This window comes from Schistocerca gregaria, chromosome 11 (assembly GCF_023897955.1).
Source record: "Schistocerca gregaria isolate iqSchGreg1 chromosome 11, iqSchGreg1.2, whole genome shotgun sequence".
Lineage (NCBI taxonomy): Eukaryota > Metazoa > Arthropoda > Insecta > Orthoptera > Acrididae > Schistocerca > Schistocerca gregaria.
In genome coordinates this window covers 149,951,591-149,965,105 of record NC_064930.1, presented here as the reverse complement: position 1 = coordinate 149,965,105, position 13,515 = coordinate 149,951,591, and the positions used below count along the sequence as shown (strand labels likewise).

Sequence of the window (13,515 nt, the reverse complement as noted above, 5' to 3'; positions counted from 1 at the left end):
ACTTAAATGTGAATTGCAGAGTAGTCGTGCATATGTAGATGTACCAAACAGTAAACTGCACAATACTACAGACGGGTAACCGTTATGTTACAGTGCTGTTTCCAGTTGTTTGTAATACCTGTGGTGCTACCTGACAGTGTGCCGATTAAAGAAATACGGTACAATTCCAGTCGACAGACAATTTATTTTCGTACACACGAATTTTCTGTCGAACTGTATAACTCGGGATTGTGCAGCTTAATGTTCCTATAGTACACTAAAATTTGGAAGTGAGCTCTTTTTGAAACACTTTGTATTTAGTGAAGATTAGCATAGTTTATAGATAACATTAATGTGTGAATTCACTGTTTTATATAATTTTCCTCGTGTTACAGTTGGCAATATCTTGCCTGTCGTCTGTGCTGGCAGTAGACTTCAAGCCGTCTGAAATTGAAGTTGGGGTGGTGTCGAAGGACAATCCAAAGTTCAGGTACGTACTTCTTTTATTTGTAGCCTGTGAAACCTGTCATGGAATGGGGAGTGGAGACTTTTTAATTCGTGCCGATTGGTACTCGGTCCTGTAGTCACGAGTTGCGAAGACTGGACCGTCAATTAATTTTACTCGGACTGTCTAACACTTTTTGTAAAAAAAATTAATAAATTGCTATCTCTGTGTATGTACGTGGGTGAGGGTCTACAAAGTTAATGCGTAATTGATCACGTTAGTAATATTCTGAAAATATTGTGAAATATCAGTGCCATAATCCTTCAAATAGTGTCATAAGTCAGTTGGTTAAACCAAAAAGATCCATTATATACTTATACATGGTGCAGTCACAATTTGACTAAAAGTGTAGGACAGAAAGCAGCATAAAATGACACCATTTGGTAAGTTCGCCGGGTAGGTAATGTTTTTATTATTAAACCCTTACAAACTTCAATTCGGTATTTCTTTGGGCTGTGTACATTTCATTTTGCCTTCCGAGCAGCATAAATTCTGTCATTTTTAGTAAAACAACTCGTTGAAACATAACCTCAACTGAACTTAATCAGCTTGAAGTATGCTACAGAGCTCATTTCAGAAAACCGAAAATGTTCCCCACTTTTGAAAAGCTCCTCTAGTTTTGTTCATACGAAAGTATTTGTTCTTTGTTTTGAGCAACATCCCGCACCCATATACTTGTGCTAAGAACATTCTCGGGTGAAGTATATTATCCAACTCGCTTTATTTGTGCGAACCTGAGAATGCTCTCTGAAATTTAGAGTATAAAGGCTATTCTTTTTAATTGTATGACCCACGGTTTCACACGGAACGAGCTAAATGACACACACTCGGGCTACGGGGCCACCGGTTGCAGTACGAGGGCAGGGTGCGGGATTTTCTGGGAATGTTACCCGCACCAAAAGCCACCTCGGAAAAATACTCTTGTGACAGTTGAAAAAACTTGAGAGCAACAGGATCTTTACGAGCTAATAAACACAATACGGGCAAGATGCTGTGTTCATATAGTAAAGTTTGATGAAAATGTGTTAAAGCACACGGAGCAAGATTCGATGACAAATAAGAGACGAATCACACGTGAAATTGCTGTGGAATAGTGTCGGGCTTGGAGTGTCGTTAACAAGATCGTTCTGTATCCTTTCCAGCAACAAAAGGTAAAAGCTGTGAGCCCGGACGACTTCCCTGGGCGTCTGGGATTTGTCGATCGGTTCCAACGACGAGTAGCACAACAGCCGCATTTCTGTGAACATTTGATGTTTACAGACCGGGCTTGCGATGTTATAATGTGGTATGATAATCGTGGCCGGTTTGAACATTTGCTGTGAGATACTTGTGTTAGTTACCTTATGGGAAGTTTGTGTACAAGTGCATACTCATTTTTCATTTACTTTGACCTTCATAGGACATGCAGCCTGAAACATGGAGATGTGATTGTTTGGATTTTTAAAGAACTGCTGTATTGTATCTCAACCAAGTACAGTAGACGTATATGTGAGGCTTTGTTTTTCTTCTCTCTTCCCGATTAATTAGTCCAAACATTTTGTTTACATACACATTCTTGTGAATTACTTTTCACTTCAAGTAAAGACACCTGTACACCAATTTGTCAAGTTTGTGTAGCACCAAAAATATGCAACTTTGATCCGTAGTTCCTACACTCTGATTCCTCCACTTGATGCTGTCTTTCTGCCCTGCACTTTGGTCAAAAATGTTTTTCCGCACCCTATATATTAAAATTGCTGTCAAAACGCACACCCGCACATGCGTATTTATGTATGTATGTATGTAAATACTACATCTGGTCTTGATCAGAAATTTTGTATATGAAGGGATAGTATTCTGTACAGCAACTACATTTGTTAGTATCGTATGCTTTGTTACGTGGGACTGGAATATAACTGGGTACAGCATTTTGAAATACAGTTACTAACATAGAAATTCTATAGCAGTCTTCAGTTATCCATAAGTTACTTTTTAATGAACTTCTCATCCGCATAGTCCTCCATCAACACATTGGAATTGTTTTCCATATTGTGCCTTAAGAATGTTTCACATCACTTTTTCACATTACCTTCACGGTTTCCAAATGGCGCAACCTTCCCGATCAGTTAGTCGATTTGTCGGAAGGCCAAGCAGACGTGCTGTTAGGTGGCTGGTTAGAGCCGAACATAAATATACGGGCATTTCTTCTTGTGCAGCAAGGAAATTAATAGTTTGGAACAATGATACAGGTACAGTCTTTGAGTACGCTTTCTTAGGTCACGAGTGACTAAAGCCAGAGTAATCATTAATGGTGTAAATGTGCTATTTTACTTCTTCAAATGTGTTCGAACTGAGGAGCACAGAATTCTGTCGAGACTAAATTGGCCGAGCATCCTTTATCGGAATACTCGTTTAAGCTGCTATCCCGTACTTGTCTTTTCTTTATGCTAGGTGCCCTCTGGTAGAAGTGTATGCTCGAAACCTTTACATAAACACCACTAACCGAACCCTTCTGAACAGAGCATCAGAGAACTGAGCATTCTCTCACTACAACTAGTTGACGAGTGTGAGCAAAGGGCATTTGGTCGCACTCAGTTCCCATTATCCCGTATTCTCCAAATTGTCGGGATTTCAACGAATTGTCAAATTATTTTGCATACTTGAAAATATTGTGAAAGAATTTGTGTTGTCAATTAAATGGAAAACCGAACAAAATGGATCTTTGGTTGAACATAAAAAAAATTATTCATCTATTTTAATTTCAAAGAAGATTGCTCTGAATTTTCTCAAAAATCGGAACAAATTAATAGTGCTACAGTAATATTGTACCACTGAACTTGTGAATGACACAAAAGCATTAAATGCTGAAATATTTCTATTTTAAACAATTAAGTGTGAAAAACAGTATCAGACATATGTCTCCAGAATGGCTAATCCATGTCTCCGCAATATCCTTTCTTTCGGGAGTGCTAGTTCTGCAAGGTTCGCAAGAGAGCTTCTGTAAAGTTTGGAAGGTAGGAGACGAGATACTGGCAGAAGTAAAGCTGTGAGGACGGGGCGTGAGTCGCGCTTCGATAGCTCAGATGTTAGAGCACTTGCCCGCCAAAGGCAAAGGTCCCGAGTTCGAGTCTCGGTCGGGCACACAGTTTTAATCTGCCAGGAAGTTTCAGACATATGTCTGCTAATACTTTGTTGACAAATGCTTACTCCTTTCAAAAAATTGTAATTTCGCTTATGCATACTGTCGGACAGATTTCCACAGTAACAGAGTTTGGTTCCCTAATTCAAGAAATGTTATGTCTGTTAACACACAAGTGACTTCGGGTAACCCCCACAGGAAACAGTCGCACGACACGAGATCTCGGTGGCCGGTTGTTGTCTCAGTGTTGCGATGTGACACAGACCAGAAATCTCTCCCGAGACAGTGTGTGATGCACAGTTGATACCACAGCTGGTGCCACCTTGCTCAGACCACTCGTTCACGAGGTCCGTTCACTCTGTTTCCTCACCGTGTTGCAATAACCTCTGCCATTCACAATCTTCTTCCCCCCACACCCATTATCCTCTCCAAACTGTGGCCATCTGTATCTGTATCGAGTGTTTGTTGCCTGAGGTTTGTTGGCCCAAATCTGGCAGCTGTATGTGACTGATGTAATTGTCCAGTTGGATATGGGTCTCGTCATGAAAGGTGACTCTTTGCGAACCTGACTTCCTTATTTTGGTTTCACATCAAGCAGTTGTACCCAGTTCTTACCACAGTTAGCACTAGAAGTTGGGTCAGTTGAATCTTGTAAAAGTTCTCGCGAGGGATGACGGTTTGAGATACGGGAAACCTGGAGCTACTTTCTCACTTACTGAGAGAATATTTTTAGCAGATGGGCAAACACAATCACCTCAGTGTCATAACATCAGCAGCTGAAACTTTCTGCAAACTTTTTAATCATTTGACAAATTGTGTACGTTTCACTGACCGAACATTGTACGCAATTTGAAAAGTGTCGCTAAAGGGCTTGCCCAGTATTTGTAATAAGGTTTAGCGGTGGAACTGTGTTCTTAGACTAAAAGTGATTCATTTTCACCGACCACAATGTCTTTAGATAACTAGTGAGCATTGCCACCTGACTGGGAAAAAAAAGGTAGACAATTTAGAAAATTACACTGTGCAGTCTTATCAGGGGGAGTCAAGAGGCTCACAACCTCCACAAAACCTTTTCATAGAAGCATTTAAATTGTTGGATATAAGGTGTGTTCAGAACAGAACAAGGATTTTTGTTTCTGAAACGATTTTCATCCACGTCGTGATTATCGCTCTAAAAAGTCTCGATTGGATGTTAACGTGCTTAAGACAGTTTACCAATCCCTGAAACAATTCCGGAACTTGATTTTTGGGATTGCTTTTGGCTCTCTCTCAGCAAAGTGTTATTAACATTAAAATATTCTATGTATCTTATGGTAAGCAGACAGTGTACCATTCTTATATTGAAACATTTTATATATTTCAGTGTTACAGTTATTAAACATGCATGTTATAAGTGGGTATTAATATAAAGCTATGGGAGAAAGTAGGTAACAAACTGCAACCCTTCTCCTGCCACCTTCTCGAATAGAGACCTTGTTTTGTAGATTCCTATTGGGACACACATTGTAATCTAAAAAACTGAAAGCTTTCTTTGTCCCTAATTTTGCAAGTTGCACATTGCCAGTCTGTATTTTATATCCTCTCCTCTTCTGCTGTCAGTTTTGCTGCCCAAACAGCAAAACTGATCTTGTACTTTTATTGTCTCAGCTCTTATCCAATTTCCCCAACGTTGCCCAATTTAATTAGACTAAATTCCATTTCCCTTGTGCTTTTGTTACACTTCATCTTTTAAAATCTTTTGCAGACACTATCCATTCCATTCCATCCAATTTATGTTCCAATTCCTTGCCTAATAGACACAGACTTAAAATGTCATTGCAAATGCCCAAGTTTGTATTTCTCCCCCCTGGACTTCAATACCTGTTCCAAATTTCTCCTCGGTTCCCCTTACTTCTTGCTCAATGTACAGATTAACATTGTGGATAGGCTACAACTTTATTTCACTCCTCTTTCAACTATTCGTTTTTATCTATCGTCTACTCACTCTTACAACTGCAAACTAGTTGCTGTTAATTTTGTAAATACCATTTTGTTCCCTGTATTTTACTTGTGTTAACTTAATTCCAAAGACCTTATTTCAATCGAGATTGTCAAGAGCTTCTTCTTAATGTTGCTTTTACAAACATTATTATATTGTCAGATGTTATAAAATGTTACCAAAATAATGGTTCAATTCAGTGGCAGTAGCCTGTCAGACGTGTATTGTCACACATTAGACTTTTCCTCAGTTTTAATTTAACAGAGTTATCGAGACGACGATGCCGTCATTAACTCGTGTCATTCCAGGATTCTGACAGAGCAGGAGATCGACGTCCACCTGACGGCCATCGCGGAGCGGGACTGACGCTGAAGCGGCGACTCGGAAGTCCGCCGACAGGTCCGAGGTCGTCTGCCGAAGTGTCGCGGGCACTTTGCCACTTTTGGAGAACATGCTGTCTTTTCTTTAAAAGTTACTCTGTTTGGCTGGCACGCTATTTGCCTCCATCCTTGTTGTCAGTGGTTTTTAAATAATTTGTGTAACACACAGGTCTGGTAATAAATGAAGTGCCGTACAGTTTTGTGTCTTGTTTAAAATTTCCAGTGCAGATTGAAATCTAAAATGCTTTTCAGGTTATGTATGTGTACAGCCAAATAAATGCAACACTGTAGGAGACAGCAAGCTGCTGATAAGGACCAAACACCTAAACTAGTTGACTGTCGTAAAGGGGACTAAACATAACACGGTGGAGAGGCGTGTGTGCAGGCACACACTGTACATGATGAAACAGTGAACAACTAGTCCAGACTAAACGACGACACTGGCTAAGTATGTAAGTACTGTGTATATGTGGGGGAGGGGGGGGGGGGGGGTGATTAATAAACTGGTATGGCAAAACATATATTGTATTTATTCTGTTGCACATAGGCTGTGGTGTCTCTTGTTCTTTAAAGGAAGGTAAATAGTGCCTCCCTTTACAGGACACATGCAGTTCTTTCGACCGGCGTTACACAGGGTGCAGCCTGTGAGCAGAAATAAGCCCGAAGGAAAACTCACCGTCTGGTAGATGTGACCACCACCGTGTGTCTCGTATGTTCCAGAAACTGTTAGAGATACACACGAATACAACTGACTGTCCCGAAATATAAATATAAAAGGAAAATGTGAAGCAAGGCGGACTCTTAGTACTACCTGCAGTATTGTGTAAGTTAAGGCTGGCATAAAAAATTCAAAGAAACAAGTGGCAGGAACTGTGTGGCTCACAGTTTCTCGCTTAAGTAGAACGTTAATATGAGGGTGTTATTTGTTTGACAGTTCATTAAATAAATTTTGTTGGTTTAATAAATACAGGTATTAAAATTTGTCAGTGTGAGATTTAGTGAGGTGGGCAGTGAGACTACATTGAGACTGCAGCCCAGTTGAAAATATTTTGAATTTTGTTATTCAACATACATAGCTATGTGTACACCACTACTTCATTATACGTATTAGGTATTTATTAATTTGCATGTTTGACTATTTTTGAGACGAAATAGTTAAAAATTTGCACGAACTTTGTCGTAATGCAGTTATCGTGTCGTTTAGACTGTTCGTAATTATGTACGTATGTCGTGTCTTCTTTTGGGTGTGTCACAATTTGATCCAGCAGCCATTACGGATGAAGAAACAGAGGAATTGAAGACATTGATTTCAATTGGTGTTCATTCGCAGCCAGTATTTGTAATTCCTTTGTGTCTTAATAATTATTGTCATAGAGATATCTGGATTTATTATATGCTGCCAGTCAAATAGAAATTGATTTCTGCTGTTATGTACTTTATGGTTACTTCAAATTATTTGGAATAAAACAACTTTCTTTCACATTTCATTACTATTTCACTAGAAAGTGTCTCGGTGAACTATATTAAAACCAGAGATAGCCCTTATCACCTTTTGTATTGCCCGCTATATGACTCTTCCGATGAAAATGCACATTGGACGAGTGCAGAAAGCAGTCACCTGGACAGCACTTCGTCAGGCAATTGCAGTATCAAGACTTCGGGGTCACTGAGGGTGGCAGTGATCTGAAACGGAATAGTTAACACGGGGTTCTGAATGGTGGTGACTTCTAACAGTCGGTACTTGGAGGCCGGTGGTCAGCTTACTGCACTATTGGGGGCTCTTAACGTATCATACTAGTGTACGTAGTTAATAAGTTCGATACATGTCCGGCCCGAGGTGACGACCCCACAGTAATAGTGGGTCTTGTGCAAAAAAAAAAATGATGACCACAGGGGTAAAAGTTGTGAGAAAAGTATTCCAGAACTACTATTGCAAAATTAACCTACATCCTACATCTCAAAGAAGTTTTTAATGTTATTGATTTAAAAAAAATAACTGGTCAAATGATTACTATGAAGCTAGTAATAAATTAATCAGATGTGAGTCACACATTTAATCAACCCTTTCACTGTGCTGTATCCACAAAAATAAGATTTTTGCAAAATTAATGCAATTGGATAGATAGCTTACTCACCGGGCAGTGGCAAGAGAACACATTTAAAATTGCAGTTTTTCGTAGTCAGTGTCTCCTGCCGAAGGATTGAAGGGGAAGGAAGGGGGTTGCAGTTCAGGAAAAGGAGCGCCAAAAAGTCACCCAGAACACTGGGTCGGGGGTGTCTTACTGGATGGGATAGTAAAGAAAGACAGATTGTCGGGGTGACGGCTTTTCGAGCAGATGTGCATTCTGTTGTCGAGATACTCCACGAAAAAGGGGATACAACATTAGTAGAAATAGTCACCTATTTAGTTTTGTAAAATGAAGAAACTGCACAAGTTACCAAATCAACACTCTAACAATGTCAAGTCCAGACTGGAATATCAACAATATTATGAAAACAGTAGACTGCTAGTGACCATAAAAATGACACATCTAGTTGCAGATAGGCACAGTGGACAGTGAACACACCTCACACACCGATGATTGTCACCTCCAGAGTAGTTGTGCGGGAGGTGTGCTCGCTTCTGTGAATGTGTGTGCATTTCGCGTTTCTGGGGGAGGCTTTGGTCAAAATCTTGTCTACAACAGTCTTTTTTCACTGTGCGTGCCTGCAACTCGATGTCACCTTTATGGTGAGTAGTAATCTATCCATTTCATTATTTTGTTCGATCAACAGTCTTTTATTGGATACATGACTTGTTTTTGGAACACTTTAAACTTCCACCTGGTTAACAAAACATAAATAAAATCACCTAACCACCTCAGATCACCTTCGCACCTATCTTGTCACGGAATGAAAGGGGGAGGGGGAAGATACAAATTCCATAAAAACTGTTCCCATCCTGAGTTGTTAGCTGACTGGGAGTACTAACAAGAGTTGTGCAGTTTCTGCATTTTACAAAATGGCCTTTCAGTTGCATTTGCCCCACAAGAATAACTCTTTGTGCCTCTCTTTGCTGTTGGCAGTTTTTTTTTTAAGTATGTACAGTAGACTTTTTAAACACTTAAGGGGAGGCGGTGGCAATCTTGCAGTGATATTTTTGTAAATCGATGTCTTTGCCATTTTTTGTACAATCTCATTGAAATTTTGTACAGTTATGTATAGAGATCTAATGATTTTTTAAAAATTCAGAATTTTAATAACAATATAATACAGTGAGATAATTTCAAATTTTTTATTGCATTATTATTTTAAGGTACACCTTTTCATAACTTCGAGGGAAATTTAGCAAATTTTTTAATGGTAAAATAATCTACACTAATAGGTGTTCAGTTAAATGTAGTAAATTGTTGATAAATTAATGCTATTATTTTCTGTCATATTTTGGATTCGAACATTTTTTACAAGCAAACTTTTCAACATATTATCAACTACAAAACTGTGTATAATACCTCGATTAAAATTCTGCTCCACTTAAATATTGCTTCAAAGTACAAGAATAGGTGTGACAAATTTCATTGCAATCCTTCCAGTAGTTCCCGAAAGCAGAAAACCTTAAGTTGCAGAAAAATCATTTTAAAGTTTGGCTGAAATGCGGTAAAAAAAAAATCATACCTTAGCTAAAACTGCCCATATCCATATTGTCATCATCCTCTACAGCTCTTTTAGCTGCTCTGCTCCTTTGCCGAGCAATTTTTTGTGTGTTCCGGACTGAAGTCTCCGCCTTTGCGATTCTTTGCTTATCGACGATGTGCAGTATCTGCTCAGTGATGGCTCCAGGTGTAAAGCCCGACTTGCGGAGGATGTGAAGTCTTGCCACAGTCCCATCATTAAACACTGCTGCAGCTTCCAAAGCAGAAATCTTCACCACCAAATTGGAAACAAACACAGTCTTTGGACATCTTTTCCGAATACGAGCAGTGAAACTTTCATTTGGGTTCTGTGTTTTCCCATGCAGACATTTTTCTAACAGTTCTGGTGAAGCCGGTGCTCTAAAAGTTGGTTTAATGGCCATTGAAACCTCATAAGGAAGGTTATTTTCATGGGTATAAGCTTCCCCACTTTCCTGAATTTTCATAAATTTGCATCATTCATTAGAACAGAGGCCACGTCGAGGTGTAGTACCTGTCGACAAGTAACGAAACCGAATGGCCCGTACTGCTTTCCTTGTACTATCAGAGCTTGTGAGGTTACTTCTAATTGCAGCACTGTAATAGACTTGTAGGCTGTCAATTCTCTTCTTCGTTAGTCTGTTTTTACCTCCCAGTGGCTTCCCATCCTCCACTAGCTCGCCTTTATTCTTTATTGTGCGCAACAATTCTTCGGAGTCGTCCACCTGTCCTCTTCTGAATATGGCCTGAGCACTCCAGTTTCTCAATAGTGCAATCTTTCCCATAGGGCTGACTTTCAACTACATTCTTGAAAGCGCTAGAGTCTCCATCTCCTAAATCTGTAAATATCTTACTTCATACTTTTGCAAAGATGTATGGAAAATGTATTTCTTACCTGTAGCTTCCATCCCACCACTGGAGCGTGCATAATTTCTGCTACAAACAGCTTTATGAGCTTCTTGCCATTCTGTTTCTTTACCTGCATCAATATATTTCATTTGCGAGGAACGCGCAGAATAATATTTAGACATCTCCAAGTCTAATATTTTTCCAGTGTCGACACAATTGTCGAAACTCCGTCTGATGAAGTATGCCCCCTCTTCGTCCGGGAACTGTCGTGGGAAACTGCTATATAGTTGCTATTAGTTGCTTAACAATTTTCTCGACTTGCCCCCAGGACTGCCATTTTTGTGCTCTCTTCACTTCTGCAACCGCATTGAGGTGAGCAGTATCCATTGCAGAAAATTTTAGGGGAGGACCAGGCATGTTCATAATACCACATAAAAGGTTTCCACCATCTCTTCCAATCCCTATACATCTTAGTCCATAAGCAAATCTCATATTGGCTTCATAGATTCTATTACTGACCTTTGATGTCTCGAATGGTCTGTCAGCATCACAGTTTGGACACAAAATGTGCAATGTGCGAACCAAATCACCTCTTTCCATCGTCGACCAAATCCACATAGAGAGCACTTGCAGGCTTTTCTAAGTGCTTCTGCCACCACTTCCAGATCTGAAATTCTGAAACCTGTATTTCTGTCACGATTTGTTTCTTCTGACACAATCCCTGTCCCAAGTTTTATTTTAGATGCACTTGGAGACAAGCTAATGTTTGCATCTCCAGGCCCGACCCTAACCTCAATGTCAGTTTTTCACTTTATATTGGAAATATGGGACATACTATATTTTTTAAATACCTTAGCAGGCCTAGCCATTGTAAAAAGGGATCAACAGATTCAACCTTGCACAAAGAATGGCACAGTAAATCGAGCATCACTCGAATTCCACCGAACAGCACAAAATTTGTTTACAACACTCCACAGCCTTCTATACCACACTGATTGAACCAGAAAATGGCTCCACAACCTTCTTTACATCACTGCTCTTATGTATAATACAAAAAATCACAGCCTTCTAAACCTATATTTTCTAGGTTCACAGGCCAAATTCTGCATAAAATTTTTCCTCTATTTGGTACGTTGAAAAGTGGGCTTGGCACATTACACTGCTTAGAGTTTTAATTTTTTTTATGCCATTTGTAGTTCGAATTTCAAGGAAAAAATTTGGGATGATAATCTGTTACATTTACTATCAAATAAGCAAATAAAAATAATTTGTAAATTTTCCATTATTTCTGCCACCATCTCCCCATAATACAGGAAAACATACAAGGCAGCAAACAATTTCATAGAGGACCGTCAACTGAACTGGCTACGGTTACCTTGCCAGATGACGTACTACAATCGATAAATCGTAACTTACACATCACTTAGTATGTGGGACAATCGTAGATATAATAATCCATTTTGACTAATAAAACTGCAACAAGTGCGAAGAATTATTAATAAATAACTAGTTTCACAACTGTAAAGCCACACCTTTGCAGATAACGGTTGCGAGTTTCGTACACAAATTTTGAGCGGGAAGGTAGGGCCCTGTATTATTTACCCTCAGAGAGATGTGATCACAATTTAAAGTCCATAATCGTCACCTGTAATTGACACTGCAGGATGCTGAAGCAGTCGAGCTAAAGTTACAATTAGAACTAAACTTTGTGTGCTTAGGTTCACCTGATTTCCACCTGAAGATGTGACTCAATGGTCACGAAATTAGTTGTGATAGAGTCGTTAATAAATAAATTCCTGACAGCTGTTGTGGTTTTATTAGTCGAAATCTTAAATTGCTGCCGTCGAAAACATTTCACGCCGCGGCTGAGTCTCCACAAAACCCCTGCTTCTTCAAAAAGGCCGGCCCATGTCCCTGCAGACACAGCTTCATCCCTTCGGCAGTTCTCTTCATTCCGTGTACGAACAGCATCCCGTCTCACCGAGTGTATTTTTTAGATAGGACATTTGCAGTGTTACATCCGTCGTCTCCTCTAGAATCTCGCCTTTAAAAATCTTTTTACAAGAGAGTATCATGTCTAATTAAATGTCCGACAAACTTTGCTCCGTGTCGTCCTACGACTTTGAGTTGTTCTTTTTTCTCTTATATTTCTCGTACGACCGTTACTCCTTACGAAAGGTTGTCGTAGGTGTTCTCTTGGTGTGCTCGTTCCGCAGATGACGAATGTTACTTCGGGAGTCACCCTCGGCCACTGCTATTCCTATCTCAATTTCCTCGAGACGTCTGTCCGGTTACGTCCTCGAGTTGCTCACTGCTTATTCTTATGACAGTCTTTCGTAGTCCTCTTTTTTTTTTTTAATCGTGTAAGATGATACAGGGTACCACTGTCTCACTTTCCGTATTATTTCTTGCTTCCTTCCTGCTACCGTTAATAGTTTAGTACTTTGACTTTTAGTATACTTGAAATTAGTTGCCTGTCTTTCCCTATTGTGAATGTGGCTTTAAACAACAATTTCCAAACAATTGTATTGTAAGCCTTTCCTAGCTCAGTAAACACTGTGTACCGTCTACTTCTCAAATGTGCGTGCAGCTAGGACCTCCTGTCGGGTAGACCGTCAGTGCGAGCCACTTTGGCGACCGGCTCATACCTGAAGACGTGACTGTGGCAGAGGTACTCGGCCCCCGAGCGGAGAAAATCTCCAACCCGGCCGGGAATCGAACCCGAGCCCTTCAGCTGGTGTTCTGCTGCACTTACCACTCAGCTGTGGATGCGGACTGTCTCCTTTGAATGTTCTGTTACACACGAAGACAGTAAAGGAACGGGATGGGAGGGGGGGGGGGGGGAAGAGAGAGAGAATATGTTGCTGTCGCACAGAAGTATTGACACGAACCTTTGCTAGGCGTAAACATTTCGGCACTGTCGCTCACCGAGAGTGCGACGTCAACATTTTCGTGTACAAGTGCAAGCGAGGTGGATGCGACGACTCCTCTCGGGGCCATCACAGAGCAGTGACGATACTCAAACAAATTAAACCGATACAGTAAAACTGAAGAAT

General features: G+C 40.1%; 1 protein-coding gene across 1 annotated transcript in view; it reads left to right on the top strand.

Moving 5' to 3' along the window:
* Positions 1–6,156, top strand: part of LOC126295479 (proteasome subunit alpha type-6-like) — a 35,801-nt gene extending 29,645 nt beyond the window's left edge. The window contains exons 6-7 of the mRNA XM_049988026.1: positions 375–469; positions 5,889–6,156. Coding sequence (XP_049843983.1) covers positions 375–469; positions 5,889–5,946 — 153 coding nt within the window. The 3' untranslated portion in view covers positions 5,947–6,156. The remainder of the gene's footprint in view (positions 1–374; positions 470–5,888) is intronic.
* Positions 6,157–13,515: the final 7,359 nt, after the last annotated feature.